This window comes from Solanum lycopersicum, chromosome 2 (genome assembly GCF_036512215.1).
Source record: "Solanum lycopersicum chromosome 2, SLM_r2.1".
NCBI classification, from domain to species: domain Eukaryota; kingdom Viridiplantae; phylum Streptophyta; class Magnoliopsida; order Solanales; family Solanaceae; genus Solanum; species Solanum lycopersicum.
The window spans coordinates 46,928,346-46,946,555 of record NC_090801.1 but is presented as its reverse complement, the minus strand read 5'-3'; the positions used below and the strand labels follow the sequence as shown (position 1 = coordinate 46,946,555).

At 33.6% G+C, this 18,210-nt stretch overlaps 2 protein-coding genes across 9 annotated transcripts; one reads left to right on the top strand and one right to left on the bottom strand.

Moving 5' to 3' along the window:
- The first annotated feature begins 622 nt into the window (after positions 1 to 622).
- LOC101255253 (uncharacterized) lies at positions 623 to 8,996 on the top strand. Its single transcript, XM_069294283.1, is given in 17 exon segments — positions 623 to 858; positions 943 to 1,028; positions 1,391 to 1,481; positions 1,574 to 1,589; positions 1,592 to 1,703; positions 1,812 to 1,884; positions 1,886 to 1,967; positions 2,140 to 2,282; positions 2,365 to 2,455; positions 3,105 to 3,169; positions 3,240 to 3,314; positions 4,131 to 4,214; positions 4,717 to 4,813; positions 5,233 to 5,359; positions 5,622 to 5,694; positions 8,436 to 8,504; positions 8,608 to 8,996. Coding segments are annotated over 17 exon segments (1,389 nt in total). The 5' UTR covers positions 623 to 789; the 3' UTR covers positions 8,644 to 8,996.
- Positions 8,997 to 9,242: 246 nt separating this feature from the next.
- Positions 9,243 to 15,483, bottom strand: LOC101259993 (disease resistance protein SUMM2). 8 transcript variants are annotated; one of them, XR_011214575.1, is made up of 5 exons: positions 15,244 to 15,483; positions 12,241 to 14,931; positions 10,689 to 11,192; positions 9,732 to 10,411; positions 9,243 to 9,604 (listed from the first exon to the last, which is right to left on the bottom strand). XR_011214575.1 is itself a non-coding variant. In XM_069293315.1 (4 exons), the coding sequence occupies exons 2-4, from the start codon at positions 14,911 to 14,913 to the stop codon at positions 10,385 to 10,387; spliced, it is 3,204 nt and encodes a 1,067-aa protein (XP_069149416.1). In that variant the 5' UTR covers positions 14,914 to 14,931; positions 15,244 to 15,483; the 3' UTR covers positions 9,243 to 10,384. The 8 variants fall into 8 exon arrangements, 2 of the variants coding, with proteins under 2 accessions (XP_069149416.1, XP_010315703.2); XR_011214576.1 differs by having other exon boundaries at positions 9,243 to 9,526; XR_011214577.1 differs by having other exon boundaries at positions 9,243 to 9,523.
- Between the last annotated feature and the right edge of the window lie 2,727 nt (positions 15,484 to 18,210).

The window sequence follows — 18,210 nt, the reverse complement described above, 5'->3', positions numbered from 1 at the left end:
CCTAAATTGTATAATTCGCTGGCCTATTTCGCTGCAATTGTATAATTAGCTTTGCATACAGTTGAATCGAATTAAAATGTATGTATATTGCATAATTATAAGTGTATAGCAAGAAGATATATGTTTTTCTCGCTTTATACAAAAACAGAAACACAATATATACACTTCTGTTGTATAAAGCTAGAAAAAAATTGTATTTCACTGCAATTGTATAATTCACAATTGTATAATTCTTTGGCCTTTTTCTCTGCAATATTTGAAATAAAATGTTTGTAAATTATATAATTAAGTGTATAACACGAAGATATACATTTTTGCATGTGTATATACAATTTTCTCTCGCTTTATACAAAACAGAAACAGAAATTATACACTTCTGTATATAAAGCGAGGGAGGCGAGAATGGGAAAGTGGCGAGCGAGACTTCTGGGAGAGAGACGCCTGACAAATTTTTGTCAATGTTTGCTATGGAGCACAATTAAATCAAACCCTAGCTATTCAATTTAATTTAGGTTATTAGTTTGCTATTTTATACAATTTTCCCTATTTTTAATAATTATGTTAGTAAGTTTGACTAGTTTGCTAATTTTTTCATAAAAAAACTCTCTAATACCAGTAAAAAGATGGATTAGGCCTGAACGTTGTTTGGGCTTTATCAATGATGTACTAAGTCCGACCCATGGGATGTTGTCGTTTTGGTATTGCCAGGAATTTCTTCTGTTTAATGGCAGCTGCTAAGTCCAAATCATGGAAGAGACAATTTGATTTGTATATATTAGCAGTGCAGTGATGAACAAGAAAGGTCTCGCCATTCTTATGCGAACCAAAATGCGACTTCTTTCACATACCTTTGCCTCTGTAAGCTTTACTCAAATCGTATTTCCTTCTTTTTTGCCTGATTTCATTAATTTAAGTCTTTTTTTGGTATTGAATTGAAAGCAGAGCAAGAGCAAATTGAATAAAATGCAAACCTCTCCACTGGAAGGTGATAAAGTTTCTTCTCATGATGCTTCACTTCTTCCAGAGAGGTTTTTAATACAGTCTACAATTTTATTGCACTTTTATATGATTTGTAGTTTGATAAGCAGACTACAATTTCATTTCATTCTTATTTGAAGTCTTCTGGTCAAGTATAGCTTCTTAATGTTAGGATCAACAATTTTTAATATGATGATGGTAGTTTCACCTTGACGGTGTAGGTTACTCATATGAGGTTACATAGCTTCTCTTTTTGAGAACAATAGTTCGTTTTAAGTATGACTTGATAGTGGAAATGTCAGTGTAAATTAAACCCATCAAAATTAGAATTGTAAGATTATGAAATTCACCGAAATAACAAAGAAAAAAAAGAATGATGTTTTCGGAATTAAATATAATGGTTCAATTTCAGAGAGTTTAGCCAAGTACGGGAGTCAATGCACTCAGCCATGTCGACGAACAAGACAGAAATTGTGAATGTTGCTCTGGATGAATTTTCAGAGGTGAACTTTCACCACAGCATGAAATATTCCGTTGTTACTACTGATACTTTGTTTGTTGTGAAGTTAGCAATTGTTGAATGTTAACTTTGCAGGGATACCTTTTCCTTTCCCAGAAAATCGTTATAAGATGCTTCTTTCACTATCCAAAGAGTATGATCTCAATCGGACCCAAGTTTGCGAGTTAATGAAGCAACATCTTGATCTTCAGCTCGCAAATGGTAAGTGTTTTCATTCTTATAAGAGTGTAATCTTCATAACATTATCTTGTTAGTTGTGCTTAGAAGCTTAGAGCTTTGGCAGATAAGGCTGAAGATAGTGGTCATGAAGAAGAGGATCATTATCAGCTTTCTACAGGATTGAGCGGAATTTGAGGCAGGCTCTCAAGCCTATGTATGAAGTTCTTTTTTAGGTGTCTCAATACTCATCCTGGGGGATTGAAATTCATGTCTGATATTCGAGCTAATATTGTTCATCTTCTCGAGTAAGGTTATGTCCCAAATGAAGTGATCTGTCTTTTTCTCATTTGTGCAAACACTGTGTCTTGATTACAAGATCAAGGGAATATTTCCTGATTCATTGGAAATGTGTTTTTTATTTCTGTATTACTTATACTATGAAACAGGAACTTCATAGATGATTATTCAATGAATTTGCGGAGACGTAAATCTAGCATCTCTGCGAGCATTGTATTCCTACCTAAAGGAGAAACTGATTCCATGGCTTAGTCCTGCTCATTTGGAGCTTCACAACATTACATGGGATGGTCCTGCATCTTTGTTGGAAAAAATTGTTGCGTATGAGGTACTTTTTTTCCCTCCTACTTTGCATACATGTATTAAATCTGATATAAATTACATTTTGTCTAAACTTTTCTTGTACACAGGCTGTGCATCCAATAAGCAATCTTATAGATCTGAAAAAAAGGCTAGGAATAGGTCGCCGCTGCTTTGAGTACTTCTATCCAGCAATACCTGGTTAGTAAGCCCTATCTTGATTAAGGAGTTGAACTCTACTTAGACTTCTGTTTCCTATTGTTGCCCATGTGTTTCATGATTAAAAATGACACTTTATGTGAGTGAACATGTTGAATTACAAGATCAAGGATTTGAATCCTTTCTTATGAGATATTTAGCATATGATCTTGATTTTAGCCATGCTGGTCAAAGTCATTAAATGCAAATTTATACATCACTTTCTGAAGCAGTCTATAGGAGTTGCACTATTTCTAGAATCGGAAGTGTGGATTTATTAATTTCAGGAATAAGGAGAGTTGGCCTTAAGGCAGTCTGTTGGACTTTTATATTAACCTTTGGTTCATATTACTCAAAAGTTCCAAGAAATTTTACTTATGCAATATAAGAAATTTTTGTCAAAACAAAAGTAGGAGTAGCATCAGGCAGGCTTTGATGATTGGATCTAGAAGCGCGAGAATGGTTGTCCTAGTTCAAGAATCATACTGGACTTTTTGTCTCCAGATATGGTTCATCAATTCTCGAGATTTGGCATCATGAAGAGTTGCTCAAATCAGATCTTGCCATACTTGTCTATCCATGATGATAAAGCATCTTGTTACTTTCCTCTTAATAGAAAAAATCAAGCCTAATGTTGTTGACTTCTCTTCAGGTGAATCACTTATTTTTATTGAAGTTGCACTTGTGAAGGATGTGGCAGCATCCATACAGGTGAAAGTCTTGAATTCGTCTAGTTTAACTTTGTAACTGCTCACTTCCATTAAGGACTCTCTACTTATTGCAAGAGGTCTTATGGGATAATCCCCCAATTTCTGAACATGAGGCTTCTTGTGCTATCTTTTACTCTATTTCATCAACTCAAGTACGTTTACCATCTTAGGTCTGAAGAGCTCTAGATTTCTAAGGTAAAATTTGAATTTGAAAATGGCTTGGTATGTTTCTTATTTTTGGAGAAATAAAAGTGAGTAGTTGGATCTGGTTTTGGAAATTGGATTTCTGTTTGTTATTCGCGGAAAATTTCCTAGAGAGACATGGGGCTAGTCTCCTCTTCTCCTATTTAGTATTACTATTTAGTATCCGCGTAGTATCTTATTCTTCAATTTTACTTGTTACTTCATTTGCTTTATTTATCTTGTCATTTTGCTGTCACTGTTTTCCTTCAAATCCTGCTTTGATTTTACTCATTTGAAGCCGAGAGTATATCGAAAACAACCTTTCAGTGCATGAGAACCCCTTTGCTGCCGATCTTCCAAGAAAGATGTAGTTCTTGAGATTTGGACTTGGAACCTCAAGATAAATTTATAAACCCCACAGCCACTAAACCAACAATCTTATACCTTAGACATTCGTATTTTTTTTTTGTCGAGGGGGTTCATTGTCACTCTATTGATCCTCCCCTAGACTTACAACTTACGGTCTATACGAATAAGTTAGGAATCCTAACTTATGACTTTTGACGTATTTTTGTTATTTTGTCTTAAAAATAGGTGCTTAAAAATATTTTTTTATCTTACCCAAACACTACAAAAGTGCTTAAAAGCTATTCGGAATAAAAGCACATGAAATAAGCCAATCCAAACAAGCTCTTAGTATTGGCCTTCAACTTTTTATACTCATATTCTATTATTTTGATGGTGTCCTTTGTCTAAGAGAGCACTTTATTCTTTTCAACATGCAGCCTGGCTTATCAGGAGTCAACCTAGGGAAGTTTCTAATCAAACGTGTGGTTGATGTGGTGAAAAAAGATATGCCCAATATCTGTGTAAGTTACGACATCTCATCTAATGGAGTTTTTTTACCAACTAAAATGTAAACTTCCTCTGCGACTTGGAGTTAACATGTTGAGAAGTTGATGCTTTTGTAGAACTCTTTAAAGTAGTTGTACCAATTCTCTCTCCTTGAGATGCAAGTTTTGAATCTCTATGAGGAGAATACATTTTTAATGGAATTACTAATTTACTGAATATAAATAATTTTCTGTGATGGTGTTTCGCTTGTTCTATTTGAACAAGGACCCAGCCTCAACTTCTACAGCATTTCAGTTTACAACTTTACTTGTTAAATTGATCTGGCTGAATTCTATGGTGCTTTTAGGTTTGATAATTAAATATTTAGTTCTTTCTTGAACAATATGACATGCTACCATGGTCTCGCCACCTGTTTACTTACAAGTAAGGTTTCCTGTGAAATTAATATACAGAACTAATCTGCAGGTATTCGCTACTCTTAGTCCTATCACTGGTTTTAGGCAATGGATGTTATAAAAGTTGGACACATCAGAGATGACTAGTTCTGCCTTCAAAGAAATTCTGCTTAGACCGGAAGAGGAAAAGGCACTTATGGATGCATCACAGTACGCATGTATTTATGACATTTTCTGGCTTGAGAATATAGAGAGGATATATTCTTACAATTTTGGAACCAATAACATGGGATTTGTCACTCTCTCTCTTTAGTAAACTTTTGCTTGGATTTTCAGAACGTGTTCAATCCTTTTTCCTGCAGCATGGTGAAGGATGGTCAACGGTTGAACCATGCAAAGTCTGTTCTAGGATAATTCCTTCATAAAATTAAATGGAGCACATTACTATTACATGTTTTTCTTCAGACAGAAAAAAATATGAAACAATTAACTTCATATTAAATAGAGATTTCATTATAAAAATATTGCGAACTCTTTTCAATGCAAAACACAATTGTTATTTTCGTTACCTGAGCATGTTGTTGTAACTTACCAAGAAACAAATTTATGTCCTGATTATATCTCTTTTGTTGCAAAGGTTCTGACTTGGGAAGCAGCGGTATTGAAGTAATGTGGAATGTGTTGACATCAAAAAACCATGAATGGACCAATTCACCTAATGTGCTATCTGCGTTGAGAGCCCTTATGATGCGACTTTGTGCCAGGTACGCTAAAGCTAAATACTCGATGCATTTGAAAGATTCTATGTAGAAGTGCAATTGATTGTAAAAACTTTCCATTCCAAAGAGATGTTTCTTTTATGTCAAGGATTATCTGCTTCACAATGATTAAAAGCCTGTTATGGCATTTATGTCTGTACAGCTTACATACTGAGGCTAACATGCTTTTCAATCACGTGAAAGTTTGCAGTCTTGAGATAGTGTCATACATTAAGTTTTTATATTGTTGTTTGCTTGCTTGCAACAGGTACCTTATGAAAGAAAAAAAGAGAGGAAAAGCTCTAGATTCGGTTGCAAATTTCCACTTACAAAATGGAGCAGTATGTCAAGCTATCCACATTCTGCATACTCAGCTATTACTTTGTTTTATTTTTCAGTGAATAAAATTTAGGTACTTGCATCAAACAACAAATCCATCTTTTTTAGTTTTATGAGTCAACAAGAGAGAAGACTTTTGACAAAGGTTGAGGGACTTGTGATTTAGGTCATAGGTTCGAACCTTGTGCCATGCGAACTAACTTCTGGTATTTATGTGGATAAATACAGAGGGACAGGTCTGTTATCCCCAAGTTCTGAAGGTTGAGGTTGGTCCTAAGGGTTGGCCTCATATGGATTTCTCAGTCATTAAAAAAACCTTTTTTTAAAATTGGTAACTTTATATCTATCTATCTATATATATATATATATATATATCTGATCTCGATTTACATGTAAATATGGTCCTAGTACAACCCATGTACTGATTTGTTTCTATCTCTCTCTCTCTCTCTCTCTCTCTCTATATATATATATATATAGAGAGAGAGAGAGAGAGAGAGAGATAGATAGATAGAAACAAATCAGTACATGGGTTGTACTAGGACCATATTTACATGTAAATCGAGAGTCTCTGATCCTATGTATATAATGAATCTAACACATCAATAATAGATACAAGATCATTAAACCAAATCTATTTACACCAAAAATATAGTATCAAGATACAGTTCAATATTATCTGTTCTGTACTCTTCTCTATGTTCTTAAAACACCTAGTATTTCTCTCTATCCAAATTGTCCTCATATGCTGGCTCGTATGATTCTCCACCTACATCTGTTTTTTTGCCTAAACCCCAGCTTTGGAGGGCCTCTGTCACCTTTTCTGGCATAGTCCAGGAGAAACCTTTAGGTTTATGAATAGCCTCCAAAGCTGACCTGTGAACTTGCAAGGAAGGAACAAGTGTCTGATAGTTTCAGCTTGTTCTCCACAAAAAACACATTTGGGACATAAGAGTTATCTCCCTTTTCATCAGATTGTGTAAGGAACACTTCATTAAGAGTAGGAGCCAAACAAAACATGCTACCATGTAGGGTATATTCACCAGAGTGGCTTTCCAAACCGTCCTTTAGTTAGACCAATAGGACAACAATAGTATATTTGTTTTGTGACAGGACAACTAATGGGGAACCTTTATTTAGTTTTTGATATGAACTTTTGCTTTTATCTTGTCTCTATTTATTTTGGTCTTTTTTGCTTTAAATTTTGCTTCACTTCAATGATTAATGAAGCGACCACTTCGCTTCAAGCGTGCAGCGGGACATTGTTGCTTTTTTTGGTTTGCGCTCCCCTAGACACTGGTTCTGGAGGTTCCACATTTCTAATCCTATCACTCCTAGTATGCCCTCACATCCATCTCAACGTCCTCATTTGCGCCACTTGTATCTTCTGGACGGCTGGACCTAGGAGTTCTAGACTGGCTAAACTGGTTAACACTCCACCCCATACCACAAAGCTGGTCTAACCACCACTTGGTAAAACTTACCTTTAAGTTTTGGTGGTATATTCTTGTTACACAAAACGCCGGACTAAAGCCTCCACTTCATCCATGCTGCACCAATAAAATGTGTGACATCATCCGCATTTCCATGGATCAGAGACCCTAAATACTTAAATCTTTCTCTGATGGGGACAACTTCTGTATCAAGTCCCACTTCCACGCCTGCCTCATGCGTCACGTCACTGAATTTACACTTCAAATACTCGGTCTTGGTCCCACTCAACCTGAACTCTTTAGACTCTAAAGTCTTATCTTCACACCTCCAATCTATTATTAACTCCCCAGCGAGTCTCTTCGATCCAAACAATACCATCTGCAAATAACATACTCCATGATACATCAACCGACTGGGAAGTGTTCCAACTTCCATGTCTCCTCCGCTGTTCTTACCCAGGTCTTGGTTTCCTCGTACATGTTCTTTATTGCCCAAATGTAAGCCATTGGAACACCTTTAGACTCCAAATATCGCCAAAGGACTTCTCTCGGGACTTTGTCATAGGCCTTTTCAAGGTCAATGAACACCATATGCAAATCCCACTTCCTCTCGCTATAAATCTTCATCAGTCTCCTCACAAGATGAACGACTTCAGTAGTAGAACGTTCAGGCATTAAACCAAACTGGTTCTTATACCATTTTAAAAGAATGTGTATTCTTGGGACTTCAGGAGGTAAGCTGAATGAACTGCATTGATTCCGCACTATTTTTAGTGTCTGCTCTACCAAGTTGAAGCTGCATATATAGATGAAAACAACAACATTTGGCTGCAAGTAGTCTTGAGATGTTTAGCCAAAACATAAGACCTGAAACACAGAAACCTAATTATGAGAAGAGAAACATGTGAAGCACAACAGTTTATACGGTTATTAGAACTATAGATGTGTTTACGTGGAATTTTGTGTAGTATAACGTCGTAACGACTGCTGATAACCAAATGTGTTTGCAAGTTAGTATCAGGAGTTAGCTAGTGGACGTAAGGTTCTCCAAATTTGTGCAAACTAACTTTTCTTCTATTCTAATGCTTTGTTAAGTTTAAGATTTGATATTTTGTTCGTCTGTAGAGCTTGTGTATAGTTTTTAGCTCAAGTTATTTACTACTTTACTTTCCTATTTTATTATTGGAAATCATCCATGAGACGTGAGCATTTGATTTTCATGTTTGTGGATGGAATGAGAAAATCACAGCAAGCCCCTTTGCATTTATTGTCAGTATTCCCCGTTTATAACATATAAATTATCAATTTAGATGATTGGAAGGCTAAACTGGATGGCTGATCGGTCACAAAAGGGTCTCACTCAAAGTGAAGGCATAATGGTATTATTGTTATTCTGAACAATCCTTTTTTTCTTTCAATTCTGCTGATTGTGATGTTTACACCCGATTAACAATTTAAAGTTGAATAATTTTCTTCTTCCAGGTTGACAAGGGTTATCCAGATCACATATTTACATGAATGATGAATTGAAAAGTGACCGATCTATTTGAAAATATATAATGGGATTGTTTACCAAAATGGCTATATATACTGAACCGCTGATTGGAAATCATTTCAGGTTGTGAAGATCGAATCTTCTTCTGATTTCAGAAGCTACATTGAGGATTCATATGTTCTATATATTATATATATGGTACTCTGCAGCTCGTATCAATATAATTAAAGCTAAAAAAAAAAGAAAAAAAGAAAAAAAGTCGCCTAGCGTCTTATTTCACATTGATGGTTGTTATAATAGGTTATTTCCAGTGTGTACAACATGAAACTTAAAATGTGTCATTATTCGTTTTTTTTTTTATATCCTCTTAACTGAATTGTATTAGCTTATGACTTATTTATATTTCTCACATTTACTTTCCGCTTATTTACTAAAAATAAAATATGGTTTGCCTACTGGGTTAGGAGTACATGCCACTACGAGTGGGACTATCAAAATTTTGATTTGTACTCTGGACCACGTTCTGTCGATAGCTTTGCAACAGAACTCACTACACCTTCCCTGCTTAACTCTTGCATTGTCATTACTCATGGCCACAATTTGAGGATTGCATGCTCTAATATCAACAACAACAAAAAGAGCTTGCCTGGAATTGCCCTTGAGATTTGAGAACAACTTGCTCTAAAATCAAATGGGATCAACAGTGTATATAGAAAGAAAAGAGAACTTATTGATTACAGCTAAGGTCTTCATGTAAAATGCTTAAACACAATCTTAGTTGTGCTTGAGATTATGAAAGCATACTTGCATTATTAGGCTTCAGGTCCGTCACCAATACTAGCTTAGCTTCTTCTGGGACCCGAGATTGCAGAAGAACAGAGACGACTAGCTCAGAAAGTAAAACTGCTATAGAAAGGGGAAAAAAAGAGAGTATGCTGATGCTTCAGAATTCAGGTTGAAAATATTTACCGAAGTAAAAGAAACCTGCTTCGAGCAACACACAAAGATAAAACGTCTGAATATTATTTCCAACTATTTAAGATGAAAATAGCAGGAGAATATTAATGCATGTGACAAAATATAGTTAGCTATACAGTGGCACAAGACAAACCTTAGAATTGAACATCTTCTGTATTGCCTTATTGAGATCATTTTCACCTCAGCATTGATTTCTGATTGGTTTTTCTACAACCAGACTTCTCAGACTCTCTGTACTCACAGATACCAGCGGGATAAACATCTTCATTTTGAAGCAGCTTCTAATCTCCACCTTTTCAGAGAAATGGAAATTCAAGAGCATGGTTCATCTGAAAGAAATGCCCCACGAGGTACAGTGCTTACAACACGGAATAAAGGTTCATCAGTCATTACTTCTCCTTGTTGTTCCTCTTCTGCGATCACTTCTTTCATTCAATTTTTCATTGCTCAATACCAAACGGCCAGACCAAGCTTAATTAGTCGGCCTGTTTTTTGTCAGTTTGGTGTAGTTTTTCAGGTCGGTTTGAGCACCCCTAATGTTCACAATCAACTGTTTTACAAATATTTAGTGAATTTCCTAATAAACAGGTCCTGAGCAAAAGCAACTGGTTTTATTGAGCCCATAAGTTACAATGTAGATCCACCTCTGCTTGTTACCTCTATAGGCATAGGTTTCATGTGATGTTCAAGCTAACTTGCACGCACTTTGATTATTTCATCTAGTGCCTATTACCTTCCTAGCTTCAAATTCTTAGAACGCTAGCTTTTGCCATCACTAGCTTCGGCTCAGTTACCATCACAAGCTTCTTGTTCCTGGGAGCAGAGATTGCAAAAGAACAGAGCTGATTACCTTAGTAAGTATAATTATTACTTATAAGATAATGAAGAATGCTTTAGCTTTCTAATTGGAAATATAATGGCAAGTAAAAAAAAATGCTTCAAGTGACGAACATAAATAAGTCTCTGAATATTACTATTATTATTTAGTAGTTATTAGTTAAAATGGAAAGAGAGCACCAGAAGAGGTGTGTGATAATGCATGAGAGTTGAGACAAATATAGTTAGTTATAGGATGACGTACAAGACAAACCTTCAAAATGAAGAGCTGTTGTATCGCTTTATTGAGATTATCTTTCACCTCAGCATAGTCCACAATCAACCTGTCCAGACTATGTGTACTCACAGATCCAAGGGAAAACGTCTTCATTTCAGGGCAGCTGTTAATCCTCACTTCTCCGAGAAATGTAAATTCAAGAGCATGCTTCGTCAAAAAGAAATGCCCCAGCTTTGGTAGCTCTTCGAGCACCAATTTTTCTAATCGGGGAAATAAGGGCTTAGTAGTCATTTCTTGTACTAGTTGTTCCTCTTCTGTGATCACTTCTTCCATCGATTGGCAGGCTTCTATGCTCAGAATTTGTAGATTCAGAACACTTCTGGCCACTGATGGAGACATCAAGTTTCTCAATTTGCCACAGTTCCATAGTAGCAATATTTTAAGTTTGCTGAAGTAGTCTGTTGGAAGTTGATGAGAGCATAGAGCAGCTATGCTGTTAGCCCCATTAAGTTGTAGCTCTTCCAGGTTGGGACACAAAACCTACAAACGTTGAAGGCTTTGTATTTTTCATAGGGGATGAAAATTCAATATAGATTCAAGTATAATCAAGAAATGAACCATATCTCATCTACATCAAGGTAACAGGAAGTGAATAACTGGCATTTTTAATTCATGAAATTTACTTCAAGTACAAACTGACAAAAAGGCATCACGATTCATGGGTTCAACTTAGGCTAATCCAGGATTTGAAGTTATAGGTTCCTATAACAAGCCACAAGTTAACATACAATAACTACTGGATTCGGAGTTGAAGGTAATTATAGATATTAGGAATTTCTCAATACAAATACATGGTAGGCAACAAATACTATTGGGGTTCACGTCAACCCAATGCTTTAAGCTAGATCTGGCTCTGCGTTACGATAGGGTTACTTTCACATATAGCAGCTGAATTTTACCCAGTTACCCATTTTAACAGTAAAGTCACAAGAACAATCTATTGCTGCATTAACGTCACTAAACCTTACCCACTTAAAACAATAAAGTTACTGAAATATTTTATCGCATTAAATAAAAATGTCGTTTTTGACCGACTTGTTTCCTAGAAGCAAAAGTGAGTATGATGTCCTTTAATATTCCATCTCTTTCCCTTCAGACTTTTTGTCATTGTGGTTGGAGAATACGTCAGCGTCTACATTTTGTTTTTGTTACTTGAAGACATATTTCTTTATATGTATGTGATCATATTGACTACAGGATGCAGCGAACTAATTGACACCATGTTTGGTAGACATATAAGCACATAGGTCAGCAAGTAAGATTTTGATAACATTAGTGTTGTAAAGTTTGTTTTTTGTTCTGTCATTCCTCTGTGCAAGCTTCCACTTACCATGAACTATGATAAACCGGCTTTATTTTACTTACCTAGGTAAAAAATAGATCTTTATAATATTTCAATAATCATTGTGTAAGTAAAGATCTTTAATACTCGAGCGTAAAGTGATATTTTAATTCATAAAACCCCTCCAAGTACAAACTGAAAAAGATAGTTTTTCATGATACATCACATAGAATAGTAGAAGCACACCTTTTCATCAAAGAGAGGATTTGAGCCGGCCGTAGAGTTGTTGTCTATAGGCCAGAAATTTTGGAACTCCGGTAACTCCCAGAAGCGCAAGATTTGTAACTGAGGAAAATCAATGCCCTCAACAGCGTCAGTGCAAAAGTGAGTGAAGCACTCCAGAAAATGAAGGTCCAAGTAATATAAATTGGGGAACTTCATTACTTGGACCATGTTTCCTTCTGATCTGATATGTTTCCTCTGAGAGATCTCATCTTCCTCATCATTACTGCAAGCTACTGTCGAGTTTGAAGAACTCCCCACAACGAAGGACAGGCTAAAAAGAGAGCGTAGACTGCAAAATCTAATTACCTCTAGTCTTTCAAGTTTGGGGAATGGAATATTATTCTGACAGTGGATATTCAAGAGATGTGTCATTGAATCACAATCAGCCAGGAGGAGATCTTTCATGTTCTGAACTCCATGTCCCAGCAACTCGGTCAGAACATTCTTGGAACCATTTCCTCTTGAATGTACAAGTTCGCTCTTCTTCAACATGCGGCAGATCCAATCACCCAATGGGGTGGTCTCAATGACGTTGAGGACCATAATCCTGTTGTAATTATCCATGAGCGAACTATCGTGGTAACTATGAACTTGTTGGCCCATATTTAGATAATACCGTGTCAAATTGGAGGAAATGTCCAAGTTACTGTGAATTACATCTCCAGAACATTCCACTAATGCTAGTTCCTCTAATCGAACTAGTCTTGATAAGACTCCAGGTGAAATATTTTCAAGTGGTACTCTCTCATTCCAAAACTCTAACAAAATTAAATTGCTCAAATTTCCAATCTCCACTGGAAGCACATCTATAGTAGAATCTCTAATAATGAGAATCTCTAAAGTGACAAGTTCGCCAATAATTGATATGTCATCCAACTTTAAATTCATCAGAGACAGTGTGTGCAGATTTGACAATAACTGAACAGAATTTGGAAAGGTTAAAATGGAGTCCTCATATCCACTCAGGCTTAAGACATTAAGTTTACTCATTCCAATAAAAAAATCATCCTGTAATTTGAACGGCTCTTCTAATAGTTTTAACATTAGAAACTCAAGTCTTGGGAAAGATATTGGTTTAGGAAGCTCATCAATTTTTTGTGCAACAATTGACATGTGACTGTATGGCTCGTAAGAGGTTCTTCTTGGGAACTCTTCTGAGTTCACACTGTGACTTACCATAAAAACATGCCTTCCCTCAGAGGCGATATATATAGCCACGTCTCGGACCACATCATGCATTTTGACATAATTTTTTCCTGAACCTTGGGATAGCAAGAAACGATCCTTCAATGTTTCTAGCAGATGGCACACCCTCTTTCTTGCTTCTTCTAAATTTTCAATTTCCGAAAAGATGCCAAGCCCCATTCCATATCTAAGTAATTGTTCATGCCAGATATTACTATCTTCCTCAAACAAGGAACAAAGCAAAAACAGGTACCTGACTTCATCACTTTCCAACTGATCATAGCTTAGCTTGAGAGATTGATACACATTTTTAATCACTCCTGGGATATTTTTTGGTGTGGATTTTTGTAATTGTTTAAGGGCATCCTCCCATGAAGGCTTGCTTTTACGCTTTAGCGCTCCTGCAACTGTAATAATTGCAAGTGGCAACCCCTTGCATTCTTTCACAACATCTTTTGCTGTGTCATGAAGAGAAAGATCAGCTACCGAATTACCGGCTTTCTGCCTGAAAAGGACCCATGCTTCCTTTTCAGGTAAGATTCCAACTTCTATGATCTTTCGAGCCTCCATTGTTTCACAAACATCTCGGAGTCGCGTTGTCAATGTTACTTTGCACTGATGGTTGTGATTGCTACAACTAGGAATTCCAAGTTTGTTCAGATCAAGAGCCTCCCAGACATCATCCAAGATTATAAGGATGCTGTCCTGACCCATTAACCTTGAACGCAACTGATCTCCACGATTCCAGAAATTGTCGCCTTGGAATGTTAGGCCAACTCCTCCAGCTATCTCAGCTTGAATTGTTTTCAAGTCTGGTTGTTGACTGACAGTGACCATGACAACTTCATCAAAAAACCTTTCTTTTTTCGCCCTTACTCTTATTTTCTCAGCTAGTGTCGTCTTACCTACACCACCCATACCACAAATCCCAATAACAGAGACATCCTCATCTCTCAAAGCTGCCATGACCTCTTCCTCTTTCAATTTTCTGGAGTCAAACTCCTCACTCATAGCTTGAATTTCAACTACAGGTGGTGCAGGATAGGAGAAATCAACATAATCTTTTCCATCATTTCGAAGTTCAATCACCGCTAGTGTAATTCTCTTAGCTCTCTTGCTCAACGAGTACCGTGACTTCAAATTTGGACACCAACCATAAAAACAACCTCTTTCAACCTCAACTCTACCACGCATTACACCTTCCACATCTGAATTAATCTTGGTAACACTATTTAACCAAGCTTCAACATCTTGTGAAATGACTTGCAAGTTTCTCCGTGCAGCCTCCGCTCTTTGCTGCACCCCACTTGTAATATTGTCCAGCTTGTGAGATTCATTATCCAAAGATGTGATGTTGCTGTTGTAGTAAAAGAAATACCCAATCTGTTGCGCAAGTGGCTGCATCAAGCAATCTGTAACTCTTCCCACACACATAGCTAAGAATTCCATTCTTTGTTGAAAGGGAATCTGAAAAGGGAAAGGAGTTGACTTTAAAACTCTATAATACTTCTCCCTTGGTTCAATATAGAAAAGAATAGATCTTGGGCTCAATCACCTCTAAATTATATATTTCGAAAGCAATTTGAATAGTAAGAGAAAATACTAATCAAATAGTATCATAGACTTGTTGACTTTTATGTAATTCATCTTCCTCTGTTATTAGTTCCCTTCTCCTCAGTTGGTGAATGACAAATTCAAAATAACTAAATCATACACAAACTAAACAGCAAATTGAGGTATTGTTGAATGAAAATATGAAAACTTGGACATCATACTTACCTTGTTCTACAATGGCATAGTGGGATTACTGGAACTGAACCCTAGACTTCAATATCTCCATATAAGTGGACCTCAATTTCTTCTATCCAACCCTGCTTTTATTGTAACATAATATATAATCTTTTACTTTTTCACTTTTATCGCTTATTTCTAAAATATATTTTTATTTTTATATCACTTTCAAGAAAATTTTTATTTTGAGCGAGATACAACTAATAATAGTTATATGATAATGCATTCACTTTTTAACACATGGAATGACCTTTAAATTTGATAAAGAAATCTAAGGAGAGCGAATATAAATTTTGATTGAAAAATCAAAAAGAAAATATGACATTCGCGTTATATCTCATTAAATATATTAGTAAAATATTGAATTAAATGTACATCTCTTTCATGTTTTGTTTCATTTTCTATCTTTTTGGAAATTATCTATTTTGAAATTAATTTTATTATTACCTCATTTTTGTTTTTACTTATCATAGAAATAGAATTTTCTTTTCTCTTATATATTCTATCAAATAAAAAATATATATTAATTTTTAATATTATTTTATCACTAAATAAATGTATAGGATATTAATATTCAAACGTAATATTTTAAAACCTAACTAATAAAACTAAATTTACAGATAAACCTCTATCAAGTAAATTTATATATAAAATAAATAGTGGAACACATATTATTAAATTATATATTATTGGCATAGAATATATGAGTGTTACGACGATTATTATTATTATTAATTATATTTTAAAAATTGTCTACTAAATTCTTCTTGTTTCCTTTTCTATTATTTTTTCATTTATCTATCGTATTTTAAAATAAATTATCTTTATGCCTCGTATATTTTTCAAACTTCTAATTTTAGGATTCATTCTAACAAAAAAAATATTCATTTTTTCATAATAATATTTCAAATTATTTTTAAAATCAATGTTTGATTACTAAAATTTGAAATGTAATTTTTTATTATATTTGAAGTTATATTAAAAAACTTGAACATCTAATAATCTATTTTTAAGTTCATTTTGCACTTTTAAAATTGTATCTAAATACATTAAAAAAAATAACATCATTTTAAACATTTGTTACAAAATATATAACCAATACAACTTGATTTTTAATGTCAGCTCCATAAATTACAACTAAAAATATATATTTAGAACTTATGGTCAAATAACAACAACAACAACAACAACACTAACAATAATAATAATAATAATAATAATAATAATAATAATAATAATAATAATAATAATAATAATCGTAAACTCATATTTTCGGTACCAATAGTATATAATTTAATAATATGTGTTCTACTATTTATTTTATATATAAATTCACTTGCCTTTTATTAGAGGTTTAATTTATTAAATTGATCTTATTATTTATGTTTTAAAATATTAAGTTTGATTTTAATATTTTATGCATTTATTTAGTGTTAAAATAATATATAAAAATAATATATATTTTTTGTTTGATAAAATATATAAGAGAAAAGAAAATTTTATTTCTATGATAAGCAAAAGTGAAAATGAGATAGGACTAATAAAATTGATTTTAAAATAGATATTATCAAAAAGATAGAAAATGAAACAATAATGAAAGAAAAAAGTGAGGAAAGAGAAAAAAAATGGTTAAGAAAAAGTTGAATTAACATTGTAGGTCTCATATATCACATTAAAATTAATATAAAAATACCCAAATACAAGTATAAGTTCATTCATAGTAAAAATTTTCATTTTCTAAGACATCATTCAATAGGTAAACAAGAATTGTTTGATAAAATATTAATATCATAATTTTTTAGATGGATATACCAAGTCAAACTCTAACAAATAACAAAATTGAAGCACTACAATTCATTTTTGTCAACATTCAACAATGAGGAAATGTCATAAATCAACCTTAAATTATTAGTATAGGTCTAAAAAAGTCTTTTAATTATATACTTATTTTAATCTTTTAACTACACATTCATCAATTTTAATTCTTTAAGTAACTAAAAATTTATCAGGTTTAATTTTTTGTTTATTTATATATATAACAAAACGAATGTCTTAATTAAATTTTTAATCGATTTTCTCATTATATTTCTCTCTCCGGGCTATTTTTTCTTCAAATTATTCTTATGAAAAAAATATTAACCTCAACAATTTTAAATAAAATTTACGTAAAAAAATATAAATCATGATTCTATTCAATAGAGAAAAAATTGAAGTAAATTAGTTGCTAATGAATTGAAAATGCTATAGTTTATTATAAAAAGAAAAAAAAATATTATTACCCATTAGGTGTGGAGAAATTTATTTATATATAGTAAAAATGAATTTCTTACGATGAGAATAGTTAAAAGAATAGATCTTATAGTTGTGTAATTAAGAAATTATTTTAGATCTACTTAAATAGTTCAAACCTCATCAACACACTAATATTAGTTGTTCCTTTTTTTTTTTTTAAAACAATCTAAACATGGTGGTATGTTAGATAAAACAAAAAGAATAATGGGCTCATAGGTGTCTTTGATAAATTGTTAGTAGAAAAAGAACAAAGCATTCATAAATCTTTTTGATAAATTGTTAGTATAAAAAAATAAAGCATTCACAAGTGTTTTTGATAAATTGTTAATAGAAAAAGAATAAAACATCCATAAATATTTTTGATAAATTGTTGGTACAAAAAAAAAAATAAAGCGTTCACAAGTGTTTTTGATAAATTGTTGGTCCAATTCATCTAGAAAATAATGTGATATTTTGTATCTATACTTTTATCTGTCTTTATTTTTTTTTAAAAAAAAAAAATTAGATACGAAATTTTCTATTATAATCCAGAGAAACATTAAAAATAGAGTTTACTATCAATCAATTTATTCACTTTTACTTATAACAATAGAAATATAATTTTGCTTGTCAAATTTAAAAACTAAGATATGATTTATTAGTTCGTTCCTAATTTTTTTTATT

Excerpts from the sequence above, each read along its gene's own strand:
- LOC101259993 (XM_010317401.4), bottom strand. The coding sequence starts at position 14,913 with ATGGAATTCTTAGCTATGTGTGTGGGAAGAGTTACAGATTGCTTGATG. Across the intron at positions 11,193-12,240 it reads ATCCTCTCTTTGATGAAAAG|GTTTTGTGTCCCAACCTGGA; the intron begins GTGTGCTTCTAC and ends CAACGTTTGTAG. Across the intron at positions 10,412-10,679 it reads TCATTTTGAAGGTTTGTCTT|GAACAAGAAGCTTGTGATGG; the intron begins GTACGTCATCCT and ends CTCTGCTCCCAG.